This window comes from Miscanthus floridulus, chromosome 19 (genome assembly GCF_019320115.1).
Source record: "Miscanthus floridulus cultivar M001 chromosome 19, ASM1932011v1, whole genome shotgun sequence".
NCBI lineage: Eukaryota > Viridiplantae > Streptophyta > Magnoliopsida > Poales > Poaceae > Miscanthus > Miscanthus floridulus.
The window spans coordinates 117,521,226-117,544,276 of NC_089598.1; the positions used below are offsets into that span (position 1 = coordinate 117,521,226).

General features: G+C 45.2%; 1 protein-coding gene across 4 annotated transcripts in view; it reads right to left on the bottom strand.

Moving 5' to 3' along the window:
• Window positions 1-1,687: 1,687 nt before the first annotated feature.
• Window positions 1,688-23,051, bottom strand: part of LOC136528223 (uncharacterized) — a 32,263-nt gene continuing 10,899 nt past the window's right edge. The window contains exons 1-9 of one of the 4 annotated variants that reach the window (XM_066521157.1): window positions 6,024-6,402; window positions 4,355-4,470; window positions 3,991-4,258; window positions 3,596-3,658; window positions 3,207-3,246; window positions 2,507-2,574; window positions 2,245-2,361; window positions 2,038-2,166; window positions 1,688-1,936 (exon numbers count right to left, since the gene is read on the bottom strand). In XM_066521157.1, the coding sequence (XP_066377254.1) occupies window positions 1,883-1,936; window positions 2,038-2,166; window positions 2,245-2,361; window positions 2,507-2,574; window positions 3,207-3,246; window positions 3,596-3,658; window positions 3,991-4,258; window positions 4,355-4,425 (810 nt within the window). In that variant the 5' untranslated portion in view covers window positions 4,426-4,470; window positions 6,024-6,402 and the 3' untranslated portion in view covers window positions 1,688-1,882. Of the gene's footprint in view, window positions 1,937-2,037; window positions 2,167-2,244; window positions 2,362-2,506; window positions 2,575-3,206; window positions 3,247-3,595; window positions 3,659-3,990; window positions 4,259-4,354; window positions 4,498-6,023; window positions 6,403-23,051 lie in introns of those variants that run through there. The other 3 variants (XM_066521156.1, XM_066521155.1, XM_066521154.1) reach the window with 3 other exon arrangements.

Genomic DNA, 23,051 nt, shown 5'->3' on the forward strand with positions numbered 1-23,051 from the left:
CCACGAAATTGAATTATTGTTGTTGTGGTGATGCATTTTGCAGACCAATAGCAGCTGGTCCAGTCATTGCTGGTGAAGCAGAGCCATCATTAGAAGTGTGTGTTTCAGATTCTTGATTCCTTTGGCTTGGTGTGCCTGGCATTACGGGAGCACAGATCTTTCCTTGGCTGTCAGCTTCTCTATCCTCAGAGTAGACTAGTGCTTGATGCAGTCTTGATTATCTGAAAGAGGGCTGCATGAAGAACAGAGTAAAAAACATGCTCGTCAACGAAAGTTTTTCATGATACATGAAACTGAGCATGTGTGTATCTATAGTCTCATCAAACCATTGCCATGTCATTTGTTGGCTTCTCTATTCTACCGACACAGTATTAGAGTGGAATAGCTATTGCCTTTGGGTGGCAGTCAATACATGTAGAATAAACCATCAGTTCCTTTTGGGATCAATCTGTGAGCAGGGGCAATTCTGCAATTCCATTTTCTACTGTTTAGCATGAGTGATTCAAAAACAATTACCATGGGAATGGAACCATATGACTGTTCACCAGGCAACATGCATGTGTTCCCACTTCTCGTTCAAGAAAATGCAAATATCAACCATATTTGGATGCACAGCACTGCAAATCTAGCCTTGAGTTGTTTCTATCTCAACAACAAAATGGTTCAATGTAGGGAAGCTCGACAGCATCTGCTAACTGGAACTAGATAGTTGGTCTTAGGTTGGACGGGGAGAAAAACACAATATATATCGAGGCATAGATTAAGTTAATCCTTGTTGTATTGGACAACATAAGTTTGATCCTTTTTGGATAATGATGTAATAACCCTGTAAGATTGTATCACTCCTTATTTTATACCGTGTTTGGCTGTTACTTTGCATCACCCAAAATGTGATCGTGGTGTTAGCCCGGGGCAATATACGCTCTTCGCCAGTCTGAATTCTCATGGGCAGCACAGAGGTTGGCAGGTGAATGGCGGTGATCCTTGTGGCCATTCATGGCAGGACATTACTTGCTCAGAATCAAGGGTCACTAAAATGTGAGCCTTATGATGTGGTGGAACTTATTCGTGGATTTATTGGCAGACGAAATAAATGAATATCGGATATTTCTTTCTGCTGATATAAAATATTATCTTACCCGCATCACGGAAAGGTCTATATAGATATACAATAGAGTTTGTAAGCCTGCGACGCCGCGCTCTCCATGACTACGTTAATTTCACGAACTTTGCTTTTTGGATTAAATGTCGTTTTAACGTCGGTATTTAATTTCACAATATTGTTATCTTATCGTGCGATCCGTGTGCTTTTAGTATAAAAGTTTAGTTGTCCCATAGCACGCACAGGCACGCTACCTAGTAAACTTCTAAGTTTCAGATGCCAACGGTGCCCGCTTTTACGATCGAGAATCCGGAAATCATAGAAACAGACGCCTGCTTTTGGTAGTTTCAGAACTGGATTTGCATTGCTTTTGACCGCAAGATTATTTCTCCAGCGTTCACGGCATTGGAAAGTTTTAGCCTTTTAGGGACATCTCTGGTATGCCTGTGATGTTGTTCTTGGAGCTGAGTCGATCAAACTGCTTTGATTCTATTATTTGCTCGTTGATAATTGGGCAGCAACAGATGCACAAATCCAGACTGATCAAGTGAAGCATCACAACCTGTTTTACAAACCACGGTAACCTCACAGCTGGCAATAATGATCAAACAGATTGGCAATGACAATCTGTGTTAGAGATGTGCAGAAGTTGCTTCATGTTGAAGTGCCAAATACATGTTACACATTTGTTTCTGAAAATTCAACTACAGCGAGGAAAATCAAGATCCCAATGTGTCCAGTCTTGTTACAGCTTACGTTGAAGAAAAGTTAGTCTTGTCGTCATTGCCGTGGTTTTTGGAGCTTCTGCAGGAAGGCCTTTGATCTTATATCCGCCTAAAGAATAAAACGAAAGGCCTATCATATTAGCGACTCAAGAAATAATCATGCATATTATATCAAAGCCTGCTTCTTCGGAAAGGCAATCCTACTCCTACCTGCCTTGTAGACTCAGGAACACGGTATTTACAACAGGACTTGACTATCTCCGTGGCTGAATCAAGTGAAATGCGATGCCCAACTGAGACATAGATTGGCTTTGATGAACCAGGGCAGGAGCGCAGCGCCTGGCACAAATGAACTATTCAGTTCCACGAGCTTAGCTAGGCAGAAAAGACATTTAGGTCTGATGTGGAGTCTCTTACCATGCCCCATTTTGTCCCAGACTGTCCAGTCAACAAAATGAGTTCCTTGTTGCAGTTCTCTTTTGATTCAAGCAGCCTTCTGACTTCTGATTGGTTAAGGCCATCTACATGATGTAGCTATGCAGTTGAAACATTGAGATTAGTCTTCTCTGAAAGAAGGGGAACACTGAGAAATTGAATTCAGTGACAATATTCCCAACAGCTGGATATCTATAGATGTACTTGTGAGTTGAAACTGCACTACTGCAGTGAAGTAACCTACATTTTTTCCAACTCCAATAGTAGGAACGTCTGCAAGGACGCCGAGATGACAAGCTAAGCCAAAACCTGCTGAATGCAGAAGTTAGAGGGTGACCCAACGACATATATTAAAAAACTAATGTAATGAAGAATATAAAGAACAGATTATGTTGATTTTACATTCTTGAAGCTTTGTGGGTTATTTATATGCATATCAGACAAGATGAACCATAACACCAAGTCTTCTTGCTCAGGGTTCACACAGGTATGAGGGCATTCTTTTCTCAAAATAGCATAGAAACAGAAAATGCTCCATTTTCAATGGATACTAATACTAATAGCCTAGCACAATTAAGAAAGATCGTCTATTTCACCAAATCTTTCCAATGAGGATTCATATATTAAGGCAGTTTGCTCTCAAAATAGGAAATGGGGTCACAGAGGATGTGATTAGACAGTGTCCTATAACATGAATAGTCTTTCTAAAGTGAACCAAGATTTCCTTTCAAAGAAATAAACTAAGGTTCTTATGAAATCCAATAACATGATGCACACATTAAAGATTATTTTACAATCTATATATAAAATCTAAGTTTACATGTGCAAAATGCCAACATTGTCAACTAAAGCATTAAAGTAGCTAAACGCAATAAGCTAGCTACTTGAAACCATTACTGTGAAAATGAGACTGCCAGTATCAGCAAGCGGTTAATGTGTTTTACCTCGCGGATGGATTAATCCATTTCCATCAACCATGAGCAACTGCCAGGGCAGAATGGTAAACCTTAGAAAAGGCACAGGCAAATACAGTTAAAAGATATATTAATTCAGAAGATGCTATAATATCCTATGGTGATTATGCAAGACATCTCATAAACTAAAATGATTCATAGTCATGAAACGTAACCACCGGAACAGTAGAATTCTTCAAATGCGTAGCCCCAGTAGTCAGTAATTGTATTTACATGATAATAAACAAAAGCATATGCCTTGTTTCCTATGGCCCCTTATGCAACCTGAACATTTTAGAAAGTGATGGTATCACTTCCAACTGAAGTATACAGGAATTTCCCCCCTAAATTTGTCGTTACAGTAACCGAAATTTTTTTACCTGAGGGTAGAAATGAGGTGCATTGATCTTCACCTTTTTCAAGAGTCCAAGAAGAATTGGAGCCTGTAATGATAGATAGCCTTGTTTACTTGTTCAGAATACATGTTGGTACATTTTAACAGTAATATGAAAATACATATCATACATTTTGATCAGTGACCACAAAAGAAAGAATTTTTGAAAGACATGCACCTATCTCAAGATCTATGATTTTTGATTGATCATACTAGAATCCCTTGGCTCTAGACTTTAGAGGCAAGAAGAACAAACAGTTAGCAACAGGGCATGCCACACTTTTTGCAGCAGTGATAACAACTTATTTGTTGGATGAAATGTGCAAAAAAAACAGAAAATTTTGGATGAAAACAATTGCACGCCCAAAAAATGCATAATACCTCTCTGAATGCAAGAAATCCAGGAATATATGGCACTTGCAGTCGAACAACATTGAACTCTTCATGGACAACTTCTAAAGTATCGGCATTGAGGACTACCACAGCGGCGCATGCTGTGGCTGGGTCTTCCTTTAAGAAGCTAATGTCAGTCCCACCAATATACTTCAGTTTGCAACTTTCATGTTCATCTGAACCTGAGCCCACCGAAGGTAAACTCCAGGCAAATTCATCTTCAAGAATAAGTTTACTCTTGAGCATGTCTTGTGTTCTGTATGGCCAAACCACCAGCAAGATATATGAGTCAAGTCCTGGCAGACTGAAGAGATTATTACAAACAGGCGGTGCAAGGTGGACGAAGGCATACTTGATCCATTCTTGTTTCTGCAGCACCAAGTCGTGGTCATCTCCTTCTTGGTACCCTTGAGCATCATCCATTCCTATTGTACTCCTCACAAGATAGCTAATTCTTGCACGGTGGTTCTGAACCCTCCAGAGAAGATGACAAATCTAGCCGTCAACAAAATGTAGAATTGTGCGACTCAGAATCAAGCACCGGGTTTAACACAAAAGGGGCCTCCCCAGATGTCTCCCCCTCTTTGGTCGCTTCCCCTAGGGTTAGTGGCTGAGCTGGTCAATTTTCACACCTTGGGCTACTATCAAAGTATGTGAACCACCAGCACCTTGTCAAATACCACCCACACTAGGTATAATACAGATAGATAAACAAACTACCTCATAAATGCATAAGTTTAGATGATACTCCTATCTCAATTCCATGCTTAAATCCACAGCATACTTGATGAAAACATTTTTTTTCTCGAATACGCAAAAGCTTTGCGTATCATTGTATTAGGTAGAAGAATTTAGGCAAACATACAACGCGCTTGTATCGAGCGTCGCAGGAGGTCAACCTAACACAGCCGTAGCCGGACCGTCCTAGCAAGAGACCTCTACACTCGATATTACATTAAAGGAAGCAACCAAAACCTACACAACGGTGCGACCTAGGAGGTGGCCTTGCGTCTTCGCGACTGCCTGGACACAGCCAAGAAGAGCTCGTCAAGCGCTTCGGCCTTGGACGCGGTCAGGTCGCCGCCGAAGAGCTTCTCATAGGCCTCGAGCTCCGACATGGATGGCGCTGATGGACCCTTAGTGAAGCCCATGCGCTGCATGATCAACACCTCACCTCGCTTGGAAGCAGGTACTCGAGAGAGGGGCTGAGCCTCCAACCGCCTGCTCCGCCGCGGTATCATTGGCTTAGCAGGAGGCTGCATTGGAGGCTCACGAATCAGTGGAGAGTCCCTCTTACGCGTCACTTCGTTGATGAAGCTATCGAGGCGGCGTTTGGCGGAGTCGTCGTTGTCCACAGCCGGGTGGGTATCCACTGGCGGTGAGCTGGTAGGGGGTGAGTCCACCGTCCAGTGAATGAGGCGTGGAGGTGGTGTCCGCAACGCACCGGACACCACAGCCGCTAGGTCCTCATCCTCCAGCTGGGTGGCCGCCACTACCGGGGCCTCATCTTGTGGTTGGGGGACCACCGGTGGTGACAACAGGCGCTCAAGAGAAGGCCAAGCGACGATCCGACTGCTGGCGAGCGAGGCAGCGAACTCCTCCAACATTGGGTCCTCCGTGATGTCGCGACCATGCGTAGGGTCCGGGTACAGCGTCAACGGGTCAGGCTGGACAATGTCTGTCTCGCTGGACAGCTCACCGTGCCCAGGATGAGCTTCAGCAGCAATCGAGGTGAAGGCCGGTGCTGTCAGTGCGGCTCCTACCGACCGCCTATGACACCTCCGTCTTCGGCGCCGCCTCCGCCTTCGGCGTACCTAACTAATGAAGGTTTGGTTTGCCCTCGCCTCTCACACTTCATTAAAAATAGAATTTCAATGTCATTGTCCTCTTCATTCTGCAATTCTACAAAAACTAACAAAGACACATAATCATTCATGGGAATTGGCAAAAGGCAGGTGACATGAGGATTTCACGATTGGGGAATTTAACATTGAAATAAAGATTAGGATTTGGGAATTAACCTGCTGTTGCTGCCTCACTGGAGACTGAAGTTGGGTCTGGCTTGCTGTCGACTTGTCCTGGCCGCGTGCCAGCTGCCGGCCGGAGGCCGCGGCGACCACGGACCACCCTGCTGCTGTGTGCGCGTGCTGACCAGCAGCCAGTGGCCGGCGCCCCGGCTTCCCGCCTACAACTTGACGACCAGCAGTAGCGCGGCCGCGGGCGGAGGGACAACGGCCTGCTCCGATTAGATGCTTCACCGCCGGATGCCCTTCCGCCTTCCTTGTCCGATGCAACGGCGACTAGGGGAGCCAGGAGACGAAAGGAGAACGACCAGCGAGAGAGGTGGCGGTCCCGACGTGCTGACGTGGTAGCCCGTAGCCAGGTGCCCAGGCAGGCAAGCCCAAGCGCTATTGCCTTCGGCCCTTTGCTTCAGTGGACTGTCAGTTGGGGCCTGGGACACCGAGGGCCATATCATATTGGGCCAGAAAACTAAAGGAACACGTGTTTGGTAGCGAACAACGTTTCGGATTAAACGCCACGTTTTAGAAAGAATTTCTTGAAACCGATTATTATTTTTCTACAGTTCAGAGAAACACCGGAAAAAATCCGGTTTCTTCGGATTCTACTTCTAGTTTCGAGAATCCAATGAAAAAGCCAAACGATTTCATAAGTGATTCCAATTCATCAGAGAATTAATGTTACTCGAAATGTTTCTAGAATCTGGATCCCTGCCAAATGGCTCTAAAAAGATAGATATATTATAGAGATAGAGATACGCTGGTATAAGAGAAATGTGCGGTAAAAATGAGAATGACAATTAATTTGAGACTAGTATAAAATAAAAGGCTACAACAATAAATATTATGAGACAGATGGAGTACGAGCCACGACAGTTGCCCTGCCCTAGATCTATACCCACTCCTGCCTCTAGGGTCGGTCTTGAAGGGACGCAAGCTGGAGGTACTCCTGAGGAGTGTCGATGCATGGTGTCTATTGAGATCGCATCAACTTTATAGATTTTGGTCGATGGATGAAATCTCCCTCAGCTTATAGTCTAATCTCACAATTTCATAGCTACTACATCATTAGATTACATGTAAAATATTTTGTGATCAAGTGTGCTATATGATTACGGTAATGCTGCTTATAGGTCGTCCGTCCGTACATCCAGACAGACCCGTATAAGTCGTCCGCTCGCTTTGCACCTCGCCCGTGCCGACCCCTCACGCGTCGCCTGCTCGCTCAGCACGCCTCTGCTCCAGGATGGACCCCGCCCTCAGCCACGCCGCCCCCGCTCGCGCCACGTGGCCTCGTCCGCGCCGTGTGCCCTACCCGAACTCGCGCCTCCCGTCGCAGTCGTGCTCCATCCGCCTGCCCCTGTCGAGGTCCGTGCCACCGACGAGCTCCACACCGGTGTGGGGGTATGACTCCTAATATCCACATGACAAGACATGGGCCGCACCATCAAAGGTCGACCAACCCACAAGATTAAGGCGTGCACCGCAAGGTTACAAGAAGATGTGATTTATTGTATAATACCAAATATGATATTTTTCTTGTAATCCTACCCCTCCAGAGTATATAAGGAGAGACAGGAGTCCCCTAGTGGGCATCTCCACATATCTCAATGCAATACATCGGAACACAGGATGTAGGTATTACGTCATACTAACGGCCGAACCTGTCTAAATCTTGTGTCTCGGTACTTGTATTACCATCTAGTTCGTATCTCGCGCATCTCCACCGATTCATCAACTATCATGGGCATACCCCTTGGTAGACTGCAGGCTGTATTTCGTCGACAGTGGCGTGTCAGATAGGGGGTGTGCGTGCTGATTCTATGATGAACGAGATGGGAATCTTTTCTTCAACCAACATCGCTGACAACTCGACAATCGGCGGCAACTCGACGCTGGCACGCAGCGGATTGCTTTCCTCGACGAACGGTCGCACGTGCTGGAGTCCGATGCCTTGCCATTGTAACACCCTTAGTGTTACGCCCTAAACAAACTACTAGATCATGTCATGAGCATCATGTTTATGTGATAATACATATGATGGAGTGTGTAGATAAATTTTTTGTACCCTAAAATGAATAATAAAAATGTTAAATGAAAATTGATTCAGTAGCTCACGTGTCAAGTAGGGTTGAAAACTAATTTTTATTGAGCAAAAGTATTATAGAACATGTGTGCGACACCTAAATAAAGTTTGAAGTACAAACTTTATAGATGACAATACAACTCTTGCTATAGAAAAATAACATTGCTAGCTAGTATTTCTAATAGCTTAGAATTGGAACTTGAAATTGAATCCAGCTCAAAACTTAGAAAATTCCTCAAGTCTAAAGACAGTTTGACAAAACCATGTTTGGGAATTAATCCTGTGTAATTGAGTTAAGAGGTTGTGTCATGTTTTAGCTCTGGTTAGTAGCCTAATAGGCCCTCTTTAGCATAGTGAAGGCGGATTAGTTTCAACTTCAGTAGTTTAGTTTTTATCAATGCTTTAAAATTCGTGCACGAACACAATCTCGGGCTGGTTGGCCGGGTGGGCGCGGTCACCACGCTCGGGACCTCGATGTCGCCATGCTCGGCTGCACGCCTACGGCTGCGCATTGGCCGGCCAAGGCCGTCCTCGGCCTGGTCGTGGCATGGTTGTGGCCTGGCGCTGCGGGCTGCCACGTTGCTGCCCCACCTCGCCATCGCGTTGCTGCCACTACCGATGCTGTCTTACTGAGCTTCTAGGGGGCAGCCACTGCCGCCTTTGGCCACTACCGTGTGGTGCTGCTGCCGCTGTGGTACCGTGCTATGCTGCTATTGCTTGCCTCATCGCCTCGTGCACGTGTGCTGCCCCTGCTGCCTTGCGCCGTCGCATTGCCTTAATGGCGCTAAAGCCACACATGTCGCGCTCCCCAACTGCCTCCGCGCGCGTATGATGCTGGGCTACATTGTCTCGTAACGAGCGTGCAGGTGCTGCCTCGGATTCGGCCTACCGCTTGCCGCCAAGGCAAGGATGGCTAGAGCTCGGACCTACCCTTCTTCCTGCCGCCTCTGCTGTCTAAGACACGCCCACCAAATCAGCTAGAGAGATCCCCTCAATCCGATTCAACATGTCCTCAGCCTTGCCATTAAGTCACCTAGCTGCCCGACCCCATCACGCCTTGAGTTGAGCCTGGCCAAGCCTCAATTTGGCCATTTCCCCGCCGCTAGGCCATTAAGGCCACGTCCGGGCGATGCAGGTGGCAACTCACCAATGAAGCTATGAGAGGCTGGCCCAGCTACGCCATTAGCATTGCCTCGACTCCCTCTTTGCCATGCACTCATCAATCAAATCGCTACCACTACCCCAGCACCATCACCGTAGCCATGTCATCCGCGGTGCACCATCGCATGGCTCGGTCGCACGTGGCCAGCCATCCTCTGCCATCCTCTACCCCAACTATCACTTCGATCGAGTCCACGGTAAGCTCCTGGTGCTCACAAGTTAGCTGGTTAGGCCCATAGCTACCCTAGTTCACCGAAACAGTCCTGTCGTCATCGTGGATGGCCATGCATCACTGCAGCCCTCATCAGTGAGCCTCACCACTCCTCACCACCACCCAACATGGTAGTCTAGGTCAGAGATGGCGATCGACCCGTTAGATGGGTCCACGCAGGTCCCAGGTGGCCGGCGTAGTCGTTAGAGCTAGCTTGTTAGTATGGCATATGTATCCTTGAGAGTCAGGAAAATATTCCCACTAGTCGGGTAAGTCTTGTGAGTACATCATGTACTTAGGGTTTATTTTACCCTGTTGCAGGTGCAGCTTGAGGAGTTAGCTCTTGTGTGGAGGATTCTTCTGGTGGGCACTGACGGATCCGTGTATCATTTCCGCTAGATGATCATTACATTTCGCTGTTTAATTATCGCACTCTGAACTCTGGCATTGTAATAAATAATTTTCAAGACTCCATCTTGTATAAAATGGACTAAATATTGTAAGCTCATACTCATTATTAGATCATGGATGTAAAACGTGAATTGTTTCAAGTTCTCCCTGTGGGAGTGCTCGACGGAACTACCCATTTTAGCCCATTTTTGGGGCGCTTAGTGTCTAGTGGAAGATGAGCGCCTCCGAAAGTGTGTTATTTCAGGCGGTTCTACCATAGGTGGTATCAGAGCCAATAATGAGTCTACGGGTTTAAGAACTCTTTTCAAAAACCTAAAATTTGACCAACAAAAACATTGCAAAAAATAGGATGCGATAAATTACGTAAATAAGTATACGCCCAAGCAACATGGTCTATCTAGGATATTGGCATTGGTTTTATCTAATCAATTTCTATAGGTACACTAACTTATGCTATGAAAGAATCATTTAGCATCCGGGGAGTGAGTGTGCGCTGTGCCAAAATTTTATGCGAATGGCGCTATATTCTGGTTTGAGTGAACGAATAGGTCGATGCATGCATCATGAAGAAAGAATCTTGCTTAAGCTAAACTCCTCCACACGTGTAATTTTTGGGTAGTGAATTGATAGGATAGTAAATGAAAAGAAATGCTTTAACTCTTAATGAAAAGTTTTAGCATGCAACAACTTAGCGGGCCTTATCATCTCTCTAGCCTTTTGTTTCTAAATATGGAGGCCTTGTCCCTAACAGTGGGTTCCTATCTATTTACAGATGAACCTGAGGTCTGGTCGCGGGAGCACTAGTGCTGGGATAGGCTGTGGTCTTGGTGAAGATCAAGGCGGAAACGGGCATGACAATGATAACGGCAATGTCAATAGGGAGAGCCACGAGGCCCCACTCCTTGGTCCCCCTCCTCTACCACCACCACTGATGACCCATGTAGAGATGATGGCCAAGATGTTGGCTGCTCGTCATGAGTCAGCCTGTGCCTTGGAGATGCTGGCACAGGCTATTAGTGGCTTCACCCGTGGAGGCCCCGATGGCAATGGCGGGAATGGGGGTGGTGCCCACGGTACCAAGAGGCCCTGTTCCTATCAGGACTTCTTGGGGACACACCCACCCACGTTCACACCAACTATGGAGCCTCTGAACATGGAGCATCGACTTCATATTCTGGAGCAAAAGTTTCTGCTGCTCAATGTGAATGATGAGCAGAAGGTGCGCTTTGTCGCATAGGAGCTTCTAGGATCTACTAGTGCTTGGTGGGATGCTTTCAATGCCATGCAGTCCATGCACCACCATATGACTTGGCAGGAGTTTACCACTACTTTCCGTCAGTACTATATTCCTACTGGTTTGCTAAATAGGAAGCTGTCTGAGTTTCTAGAGTTGAAACAGGGAAATATGATGGTGATGGAGTATGTGAACAAGTTCAACCATCTTGCACAATATGCTGGAACTCATATGGACACTAATGAGAAGAAGATGGACTGTTTCAATCGTGGTCTCTCTTGTATCTTGTAAGAGAAGCTGTATACAGGAGGCTATCAGACCTTTGGTGCATTGATGAATGCTGCTATTGCTATGGAGGGACTTCAGTGTGACTCTCAGGTTGAGTGAAAGCGCAAGAAGGTGATCACTGGGTCTTCTAGTCACCCATAGTCTTAGAACATATGGGTTGTGAGGAGGGTGTCCTATCACTCTTTAGGTGAATAGCCATCCCACTAGACTCAGCAGACTCACCTAGCACTGCCCACTTAGTACCGTGCACCTACTCAGTAGGTGCAGCAGCCTTAGGGACAGCAGGTTCCGCCTCATTAGAGACAAGGGAACAAGCTAGGTGCTTGTTTCAAGTGTGTCAAGGAAGGTCACTATGCTCGGGAGTGCCCCCAGAATCAGCCTCCCTAGTCTTCTTAGCCTTCGACCAACTCTCGTCTAGTCAAGAGGACTATCATTAGGAAGAAGGTGCCCGTGAGCCGCTTCGGGCAGGTTAATTTCACCGAGGCTGAGGAGATTCCGCAAGGTGAGCCTATGATGGCTGGTATGTTTACCACTAAGTCCCATCCAGCATGTGTGTTATTTGATTCTGGTGCATCACATTCATTCATAAGTATGGGGTTTGCACAAAGGCATAATATATCTACTATGGCCATTCCTATTGCCTATACAATTAGAACCCCGGGTGCATAGTTGTGCGTTAAAACTCAGATGGACACCGTGAGATTAGTGCTAGCCACTCACTCTTATCGCCTCCAGTTCATGGTGCTACCTAGGCAAGGCATAGATGCAATTCTAGGAATGAACTGGTTGAGAAATTATGGGGTGGTCTTGAACCTTAGGCAGGGAATTGTTGAGTTAAGGCTTCCTTCTTCTAAGGATAGGATGTCTCTCCTTATGTCGTCAGTCCCCACCTTATCAGTTATTGCTCATGCTGAAGCTTCTCCTGACCTTGCTGCTATTCCTATAGTCTATGACTGTGAGTTTCCAGACGTCTTCCCCGAGGATCTACCTAGGTTACCACCAGATAGGGATGTGGAGTTTTCCATTGAGCTAGAACTTGGCACTACTCCTATTTCACGACGTCCTTACCGCATGGCTCTAAAAGAATTGGCTGAGATGAAGAAACAGTTAGAGGAATTGTTGGAGAAAGGATTCATTCATCCTAGTTATTCACCATGGGGTTGTCCAGCTATTTTTGTGAAGAAGGATGGCACTCTTCGGATGTGTGTGGATTATTGCCCTCTTAATGCGGTAACCATTAAGAACAAGTATCCTTTACCTCGTATTGATACTTTGTTCGATCATTTGTCTAGTGCAAAAGTATTTTCAAAGATTAATCTTTGTTTGGGGTATCACCAAATTAAAATCCGGCCGCAAGATATCCCAAAGACAGCTTTCTCTACTAGGTATGGGCTTTATAAATACCTAGTCATGTCTTTTGGTCTCAACAATGCTCCTGCATTCTTCATGTATCTCATGAACTCGGTCTTCATGCTAGAATTGGACAAGTTTGTAGTGGTGTTCATTGATGATATTTTGGTATATTCTAAGAACAATAAAGAGCATGCACAGTATCTTCGTATAGTCCTGACTCGACTATGTGAACACAAGCTATATGCCAAATTCAGTAAGTGTGAGTTTTTGGTTGGATCGAGTGCAGTTTTGGGGGCATGTCCTAAACCCCAAAGGCATCTCTGTGGATCCTAGCAAGGTGCAAGAGGTGTTAAATTGTAAATCTCCAAAGTCTGTGCATCAGATTTATCAGTTCCTCAGGGTTGCTAGTTGTTATCAGCATTTCATCACTGAGTTTTCCAAGATAGCTCAACCAATGACCACGTTGCTTTAGAAGGATGCCAAGTTTGTATGGAGCCCAGCTTGTGAAGAAGCTTTCCAAGCACTGAAGAAGTTCCTTACCTTTGCTCATGTTCTTGCTCAACCAGATATTGATAGGACATTTGATGTGTATTGTGATGCCTCTAGGATTAGACTGGGTTGTGTGCTTATGCAAGATGGATGAGTGATAGCTTATGCTTCGCGTCAGCTGAAGAAGCACGAGATGAATTACCCCACCCATGATTTAGATCTAGTTGTAGTTGTGCACGCTCTAAAAATTTAGAGGCATTACCTGTGGGGGTATGGCTTCCGGTATCCTCAAGACAAGACATGGGCCGCACCATTAGAGGTGGCCCAGCCCACAAGATCGAGGCGTGCACGGCGCTGCTTGACGTGCACCGCAAGACATTGTATAGTACCAAATAGGATACTTCCCTTGTAACCCTACCTCCTCTAGAGTATATAAGGAGAGGTAGGGGTCCCCTAGCGGACAAGATACATCTACATATCTATCTACTACAGATCAATATAATACACCAAAGACACAGGACGTAGGGTATTACGTCGATTAGACAGCCAGAACCTGTCTAAATCGTTGTCTCTGCGCCTTATGTCACCATCCGGTTTCTGATTACGCGCACCCCCACCGACAAATCTACTATCGTGGGATACCCCTCGGTGGACTGTTGATGATATTCTATCGACAGTTGGTGCACTAGGTAGGGGTGTGCGCGCTGATCCATGGCAGGCCAGATGGGATCTCAAGATCGACGCCGCTCGTGGCAACCTAACTTCCTACGGTGGCGTCCTTCAGCAACCTGACGGGCTCAACATCACGGCAACGATGACTTTCCAGTAGCCTGCGACGAGACTTCACATCTCTAGCAAACCAGATCTGATCTCGAAACCACCTCCGAGGTCGCCTTCACCAACAACTCACTGCCCGTCAGGTGCTCGTCGTCAACACCGACCAGATAACACCATACGTCGCCAACCAGACTTTCTATCTAAAGCTAAGTCATGCTTTAATATTTTTCTAAATATTCTCCAATCTTCGTATATCGCCATAATGTTTCTCTGAGCTGTTTTCTCTATATTTGCACTCCAAACGATTTTCCGAACCCCTGAACAGTCCTATTGATGCTCAGACGCCTCCAGAGACCGCCCTGTCTCTGGCTCCATCCTACACATGCACAAGCGTTTGCCCTCTGCGTTATGGGTGGTCGGCAGTGGCTCCTTAATGACGCTTTGTTCTTCTTACACGTGCACGGGCTCTGCGCCTCATGTTATGGTTAACGGGCTAGCTAGGGCTGCAGACTCAGCTACACACTAACTGTTCGGGCGGTTTATATTAAGTATAAATACATCTTTGCACCAACTGATCGCCAAGCTACATATGCTATTTTTTCTCTGGAGTTTGTTTATTTTTACATAATGTACTACCCATTCTACATATTTGTTTTGCAGGATCAGAGTCTAGGTGATCGGATCACCTGGTGCTCGAACTTCTCCACCGATCAATTGGTCAAACCGCTAGGTTCATGGACTTCATCGTCGACCAGTTGATCGGACTGTTCGCCGGTTGTTTCTACTCAACGCTCACTTCACCGCCGACCAGTTGACCAGACTGTTCATCGCTCGTGCTTCATCGCCAGCAATGCTGGTTACTCCTCGGCGCTCGGATTCTTTGTGCTCGAGGACTAAGTGGGCACACTTCACCGCATGCACATCACCAGCTATGCCAGGGACTCCTCGGTGCTCGGACATCGCCAGCTATGCCAAGGATTCCTCAGTGCTCGGACATCGCCAGCGATGCTGGGGACTCCTCGCTCCTTGGTGCTCGGTCATCGCCAGCGACACTAAGGACTCCTCGCTCCTCGGTGCTCGATCATCGCCAATGGCGCTAGGGACTCCTCGCTCCTTGGTGCTCGAACATCGCCAGTGACGCCGGGGACTCCTCGCTCCTTGGTGCTCGGACATCGCCAGCGACGCTAGGGACTCCTCGCTCCTCGGTGCTTGGACAACGCTAGCGACGCCGGGGACTCCTCGCTCCTCAGTGCTCGAACATCGCCAGCGACGTCGGGGACTCCTTGCTCCTCGGTGCTCGGACATCACCAGCGACGCTGGGGACTCCTCACTCTTTAGTGCTCGGACATCGTCAGCAACACTGGGGACTCCCTTGCTGCTCGGATCTTGCTACATCTCATCGATGTGCTATCAAAGCTGCTCCATGCTGTTTGGATCAGGGTGATGATCTTGGGCAGCACGTCTGGGTCTTGATACACGCATGTCAGATGATGTCGGCAAGCTTTCAGACTTCTTTTTCTTTGACCCTGCTACAAGATTCATTCTTCATCTTCCAGCAGGCTCGGGGACTAAGTGGGCACACTTCACCTTGCGGTGAATGTGCGCTTTTCTCATCTCAAGGCTACGCCTGAGGACTGGCTACCTACTCGGCTGGTTTTCTACTTTTTGACCCTGGCACCACATGACTACATCACCTACTGTCAGGCTCGGGGACTAGCTGTGGGGCTATGGCCCCTGATATCCTCAAGACAAGACATGGGCCACACCATCAAAGGTGGACCAGCCCATAAGATCAAGGCGTGCATGGCGCTGCTTGGCGTTCACCGCAAGACATTATATAGTACCAAATAGGATACTTTTCTTGTAACCCTACCTCCTCCAAAGTATATAAGGAGAGGTAGGGGTCCCCTAGCGGACAAGATACATCTACAGATCTATCTACTACAGATCAATGCAATACACCAAAGACATAGGACGTAGGGTATTACGTCGATCAGACGGCCCAAACCTGTCTAAATCGCTGTCTCTGCACCTTGTGTCACCATCCGGTTTCTGATTACGCGCACCCCACCGATAAATCTACCATCGTGGGATACCCCTCGGTGGACTACCGACGATATTCTATCGACATTACCTGTTAGGAAATAAAGTGCATATCTATACAGATCACAAGAGCCTCAGATATATTTTCACTCAATCTGAATTGAATATGAGGTAGCGGAGGTGGCTCGAGTTAATCAAGGATTACAATTTAGAAGTTTATTACCATCCTGGAAAAGCCAATATGGTAGCTGATGCCTTGAGTCGGAAGTCGCATCAGGTTGATGAAAAATCTTTGCCCCTCATCCATTCTAAAGTGTTAGCCCATATTGCTCTAGTCTCGGATTTACTTGAGCAAATTATTATAGAGCAAAGGCAATATGCTTTAGAAATTCCTCATATCAAGAAGTTAATTGCCAAAGGGCATGGCCCTCATTTTAGTCTTGATGAGGTGTGGTGAAGTTTAAGAACCGATTACTGGTTCCTTCAAGTGATGAGCTTAGAAGAAAATTTTTGGATGAAGCTCATAACTCCAAGCTGTATCATGATTTGTGTCACTTGTATTGGTGGCCAAATATGAAGCAGGACATTACTAAATACATCTCAAAATATGATATTTGCGGGAGGGTTAAGGCAGACCATATGCGTACGCCCAGTTTTCTACAGCCTTTGCCTATCCCTATTTGGAAATGGGAGGATATTTCCATGGATTTTGTTGTGGGTTTGCCCCGCATAGCAACGGGATATGATTCTATTTGGGTCATTGTGGATCGCCTCACCAAGTCTGCTCATTTTCTCCTGGTGGATACAAGGTATTCAGCCAAAAAGTATGTCAAGCTATATTTTGATCGGGTTGTAACCCTACATGGAGTTCCTCTTACCATTGTCTCTAATAGAGGGTCAGTTTTTATCTCTCGCTTTTGGGAGCATCTCTAGAAGTGTCTCGATACTCATCTCCTCAGAAGTTCAGCTTATCATCCACAAACTGATGGTCAGACAGAAAGGGTCAACCAAGTACTTGAGGATATATTGAGAGCTTGTGTCATTTATTTTCTAGAAAAGTGGGATGAATGCTTGTCTTTAGTGGAGTTTTCTTATAACAATAGTTATCAAGAAAGCATTCGAATGGCACCTTTCGAGGCTCTATATGGCAAGAAATGTAGAACACCACTTAACTGGGTTGAAGTGGAGACCGTGGTTATTTTAGGCCTGATTTTATCAAAGAAGCCAGAGAGCAAGTTAGTGTTATTCAGAGTCATTTGAAAGCAGCTCAGAACCATTAGAAAACTTATGCAGACAAGAGAAGAAGGCCTTTGTAGTTTGGAGTTAGCGACCATGTGTATCTCAAGGTATCTCCGATGAGAGGTGTGTATTGTTTTGGAGTTCGTGTGAAATTAGCTCCTCATTATGTCAGACCTTATAAAGTTTTGGAATGGTGTGGTTCTATTGATTGTCATATCTAGCTCCAAGTTATCTTCTCAGTAGTCCATAATGTTTTCCATGTCTTGAGTTCCTAACAAAGTGGTGGAAATTGAAGGACTTCCTCTCCAACCTAATCTTTCTTACATTGAGCATCCCGTCAAAATCTTGGATGGAAAAGAAAGAGTCACTAGAAACAAAGTGGTGAAATTTTATAAAGTCCAATGGCAAAATTATTCGGAGGACGAAGCAACTTGGGAACAGGAGAATTATATTCTAGAACATTATCCCCATCTCCTTCCTAATTCATTGAGGTAATTATTTAAATTGAAATTGATTCTTATCCTTTCCTACACTAGGCACTCACATGAAATCTCGGTAGACTATAGGCCGTATTTCATCGACAGTGGCGCGCTAGGTAGAGGGTGTGCGTGCTAATTCTATGCTAAACGAGATGGGAATCTTTTCTTCAACCAACATCGCCGACAACTCAGCATTCGATGGCAACTCGACGCTGGCACGCAGCGGATTGCTTTCCTCGACGAACGGATGCACATGCTGGAGTCCGATGCCTTGCCATTGTAACACCTTCTATGTTATGCCCTAAACAAACTACTAGATCATGTCATGAGCATCATGTTTATGTGATAATGCATATGATAGAGTGTGTAGATAAATTTCTTGTAACCTAAAATGAATAATAAAAATGTTAAATGAAAATTGATTCAGTAGCTCATGTGTCAAGTAGGGTTGAAAACCAATTTTTATGGAGCAAAAATATTATAGAACGTGTGTGCGACACCTAAATAAAGTTTGAAGTACAAACTTTATAGATGACAATGCAACTCTTGCTGTATAAAAATAACATTGCTAGCTAGCATTTCCAATAGCTTAGAATTGGAACTTGAAATTGAATCCAGCTCAAAACTTAGAAAATTCCTCAAGTCTAAAGACAGTTCGACAAAACGATGTTTGGGAATTAATCCTATGTAATTGAGTTAAGATAGGCTCTGATTGGTAGCCTAATAGGCCCTCTTTAGCATAGTGAAGGCGGATTAGTTTCAACTTCAGTAGTTTAGTTTTTATCGATGCTTTAAAATACGTGCACGAACACAATCTTGGGTTGGTTGGCTGGGTGGGCATGGTCACCACGCTCGGGACCTCGATGTCTCCATGCTCGGCCACACGCGTGAGGCTACGCGTTGGCCGGCCAAGGCCATCCTCGGCCTGGCCGTGGCATGGCTACGGTCTGGCGCTACGGGCCACCACGTTGCTACCCCACCTCACCATCGCGCTGCAGCCACTGCCGCCTTTGGCCACTGTCGTGCGATGCTACTGCCACTGTGGTATCATGCTATGCTACTGTTGCTTGTCTCATCTTCGCGTGCACATGGGCTACCCTGCTGCCTTGCGCCATTGCCTCGCCTTAATGGCACTGCATCCGCACATGCCACGCTCTCCAACTGACTCCGCGCGCGCATGATGCTGGGTTGTGTTATCTCATAGCGAGCATGCAGGTGCTGCCTCAGGTCTGGCCTACCGCTTGCCGCTAAGGTGAGGATGGACAAAGCCTAGACCTACCCTTCTCCCTACCACCTCTATCGTCTAAGTCGCGCCCACAAAATTAGCCAGAGAGACATCCCTTAATCCGATTCAATGCGTCTACGGCCTCACCATTAAGCCACCTAGTCGTCCAACCCCATCACGCCTTGAGTTGAGCCTAGCCACGCCATTAGCTTTGCCTCGACTCCCTCTTCGTCCTATGCTCATCAGTCGAATAGCTACCACTACACCAGCGCCATCGCCATGGCTGTGTTAGCCATGGTGCGACGTCACATGGCTCAGTCGCACATGACTAGCCCTCCTCCACCATCCTCTACCCCAACTGTCACTTTGATCGAGTCCACGATAAGCTCCTGATGCTCACACATTAGCTGATTAGGCTCGTTGCTACCCTAGTTCACTGTAACAGTCGTTCCACCATTGTGGATGGCCGCACATCGCTGCAGCCCTCACCAGTGAGCCTTGCCACTCCTCACCACCACCTAGCATGATAGTCTAGGTCGGAGATGGCGATCAACCCGTTAGATGGGTTGGCGCAGGTCCCAGGTGGTTAGCGTACACGTCCAGTGCCAAAGCTCACTATGCCACCATGCACAAGGTTGCCTAGGGGTGCACCTGGGGAAATTAGGGAAAACTCAGGGAGTTAAATGAATTCGCCAGAGAAAGAAAGAAATAGTGTTAGGACTTAGGTGTAATTCAAGAGAAGACCTAGGGTTCTTTTGCAAAAGTGCCAGCGTGCAGGCTCCCTCGCCGTGGGCCGTCTCGCGCGTGGGCCGCGCTTGCGCAAGCCGCACGTTTGTGGCCCATGCGTTGGAATCCATTTTTCTTTTTTCCTAAGAAATTAGTAATAGATTTCTATTTTAATTTCTGAGCTCATCTTTGGTAATTAATATAAAATCATGTAGGTATCCAAAAATTGCGAAACAAATTTTATTAGGTTTCTAAAATTATTGTCTATCTGTTGGTATAGTTAGTTCATACATATCTATGTTGGAACTAAGGGCTATTAAATCATTTGGACATGTTTAATATTATTAGGGTAATTATTGTAGGAATTTTTATGGTAAATTGGTGATAGCTTTGATCCTAAAATTTTTACAATAGCTTCATTGTATTATTATGTGCTTACTATAATTTTGGCAGCCCTAAGATAGCTTGTTTGTTAGGGTAACTAAATATCCGTTAAACCTTTAATATGAATAAGAGAAGAATATTGACTTATGAAATGAAGCACTTGTTAGGGTGAGCTTGACACTTGATTTGATAGAGCTAATGGTTAGCTTTATATTTTAGTCGTTAGAGCTAGTTTGTTAGTATGGCATATGTCCCTATTTTAATAGTTGTTGTTGCCTAAATACTAAGTTGTTGTATCATCGTCATCGCATGCATATAGAGAATGAGTCAACGGTGATCGTGACCATCGACGATCATGAGTTCGATGAGATTGTCGAGGAGTACAAGGAGGAGATTCTCATGCAGGAGGTCCCGGGGCTACCACTAACTGACTCAGCTGACACCACACCTGCCTAAGGCAAGCCCCGGTGCATAACCTCTATTTTTCATATCCATCGTGTATGTGTGTGTGTTGTGCATTTACGTTGTAGGAATTTTTTTTGGAAACCACATGCATATATATATACCCTATGAGTTCTACTAGTACAAGTTTGAGTAGTTGCTATGCTTAGGCTATCAGTAACATGAGTAATGTGTCGTTATTACTCGCATAATAAAATGATGAAAAAATAGAGACCGGGCATGGATATGGTATGGGTATTGGTGGGTGTAACAAGTTATGTCCTGCGGCCATAGGGCTTAGCTTGGTTGCACTGTTTTCCCTATCCGTATCGATTAAGGGTCGTCCGTTGCTGTGGATGGTAGTCATGTCAAAGACTTATTATCCTGAGCACATACTTACTTATAGGAGCGGGAATGCTCATTGCGCTCTTGTTGTGGGTTCCAGCTCTTTCCGGACTGACTGATTGGAGGCGAGGAAAGGTGAAGGTCTAAGCACCATACTGAGATCGGGTCTCTAGTGTGGGGGCTTGGAGTCCAAGTTTGGACAGGGACCTGGACCACTTGACAGGAATGAAATGGGTTGGTCTCATTTGTGCCTAGGGTACAAGCAGAGTGTATATTTCGGGGTACCCAGCTGGGATATATTGGTTCATGAATCGTCATTTTCGTGAGACGGTATGACTTGAGGAGTTAGCTCTTATGTGGAGGATTCTTCTGGTGGGCACAGACGGATCCGTGTATCGTTTTCGCTAGATGATCATTACATTTTGTTGTTTAATTATCGCACTCTGAACTCTCACATTGTAATAAATAATTTCCAAGACTCTATGTTGTATGAAATGGACTAAGAATTGTAAGCTCGTACTCATTGTTGGATCCTGGATGTAAAGTATGGATTGTTTCAAGTTCTCCCTTTGGTTGTGCTCGATGGAACTGCCCATTTTAGCCTATTTTTGGGGCGCTTAGTGTCTGTGGAAGACGAGCGCCTCCGAAAGTATGTTATTCTAGGTGGTTCTGCCATAGCCATATGTGTCCAACAGACGCAACACGTGCCAACAAGATCAGAGTCGAGCAATCTAAGAAAGCTAAGTCAAGTCGCTTCTTAATTAAATATTGTTATTATACTTCTAGATATATCCGTATATCTGCATGATTTTGATTGGCGTAAAAAATGTGGCGATGCAACCAACACACAGCAAGCCAGATGATCTGAACGAAATGAGATTGGAGATCTGCTTGGTTTTAACACAGGACCAGTCGATCCTAAAAATCCCAAAGGCGTGCCAGTCAATTTGATCTGCAATTGACAAGGAGAGAAAGCTTATCAATAATTTAGGGTGAAACATGCTGATTTTGCCCAGACAGTTCCAAGTATGCTGCTTCGAGAGCAACCAAATAGGGGAATCGACTAAATAGCCGATACGAGAAGAAATCGACTGTTAAGGACTGTGATGCTCGTGGGTCATTTTTGGTTTATGATAATAAGTACAATACACCCACATATAAGTAATATAAAGAAACCTCATCAGCTAAATGGATATAACCAGTATAAAGCATTGAGCCTATAAGTTTAATGAGAAAAGATATAACATGCAAATAAATCGACTGTCTAGTACAAATAAATCTACAAACGCTCTGGATCTAATCTGTTACCATCAACAGTGAGATTTGACCGGATCGATACAGCTATGATGATGATAATAAACTAAAACCAAAGAATCTATAAAACCATCTATATATCGACAGGTTCATGAAAAACATGCTATATATGTGAAAGCACAGGCGAATCGGCTAAAATAGCTGATGCATACATAGCAAACAACTAGAGTACATATCTTAATCATGAACAAAACCACTAATCAATGATCTCTAATCCAAAGTCTTACCAGTGAGGTTCGACCGGATCGATGCAGCTATGATAATGTCATTAGATTAGATCTTATTAACTAGTGAGTTTATTCAAGATTGAAACATGCCTTTGGATGTGTACTATATTTGATTGGAATAAAAATAAAACAACCGATCTAGCAGAATTAAGCCATCAATTATGAGATTCAAAGTGTGACCAGACTCGAAGACGACCAATTGTAATGATATGATGCCGATCTATCTCTATCTCAATCAGGTGATTTGTTATAATTAATGGAACATTAATTATAACAAGATCGATAACTGGTAAATCAACCAAAACAGTAAGAAAAATCTTACTAATCTTAGCAGATTCGATAACTGGTGATATTATGTTAAACAAGTTATTTAACACAAGATCGATAACTTTGATCTATATTATGATTCGTAAGAGATCAATTAGCTGATGCAGCCTTACAAATAATGATACAGATCGATAACTAACTTATATTATACTTGTAAAAGATCAATTGGTTGATGTAGCTTTATAGGTATGATACAAGTCATGATGGCACTCATAGGCAAGCCAGAGGTTGATCGGTCGATGCAGCCCTACTTATTGAAGAACTTGTTGAG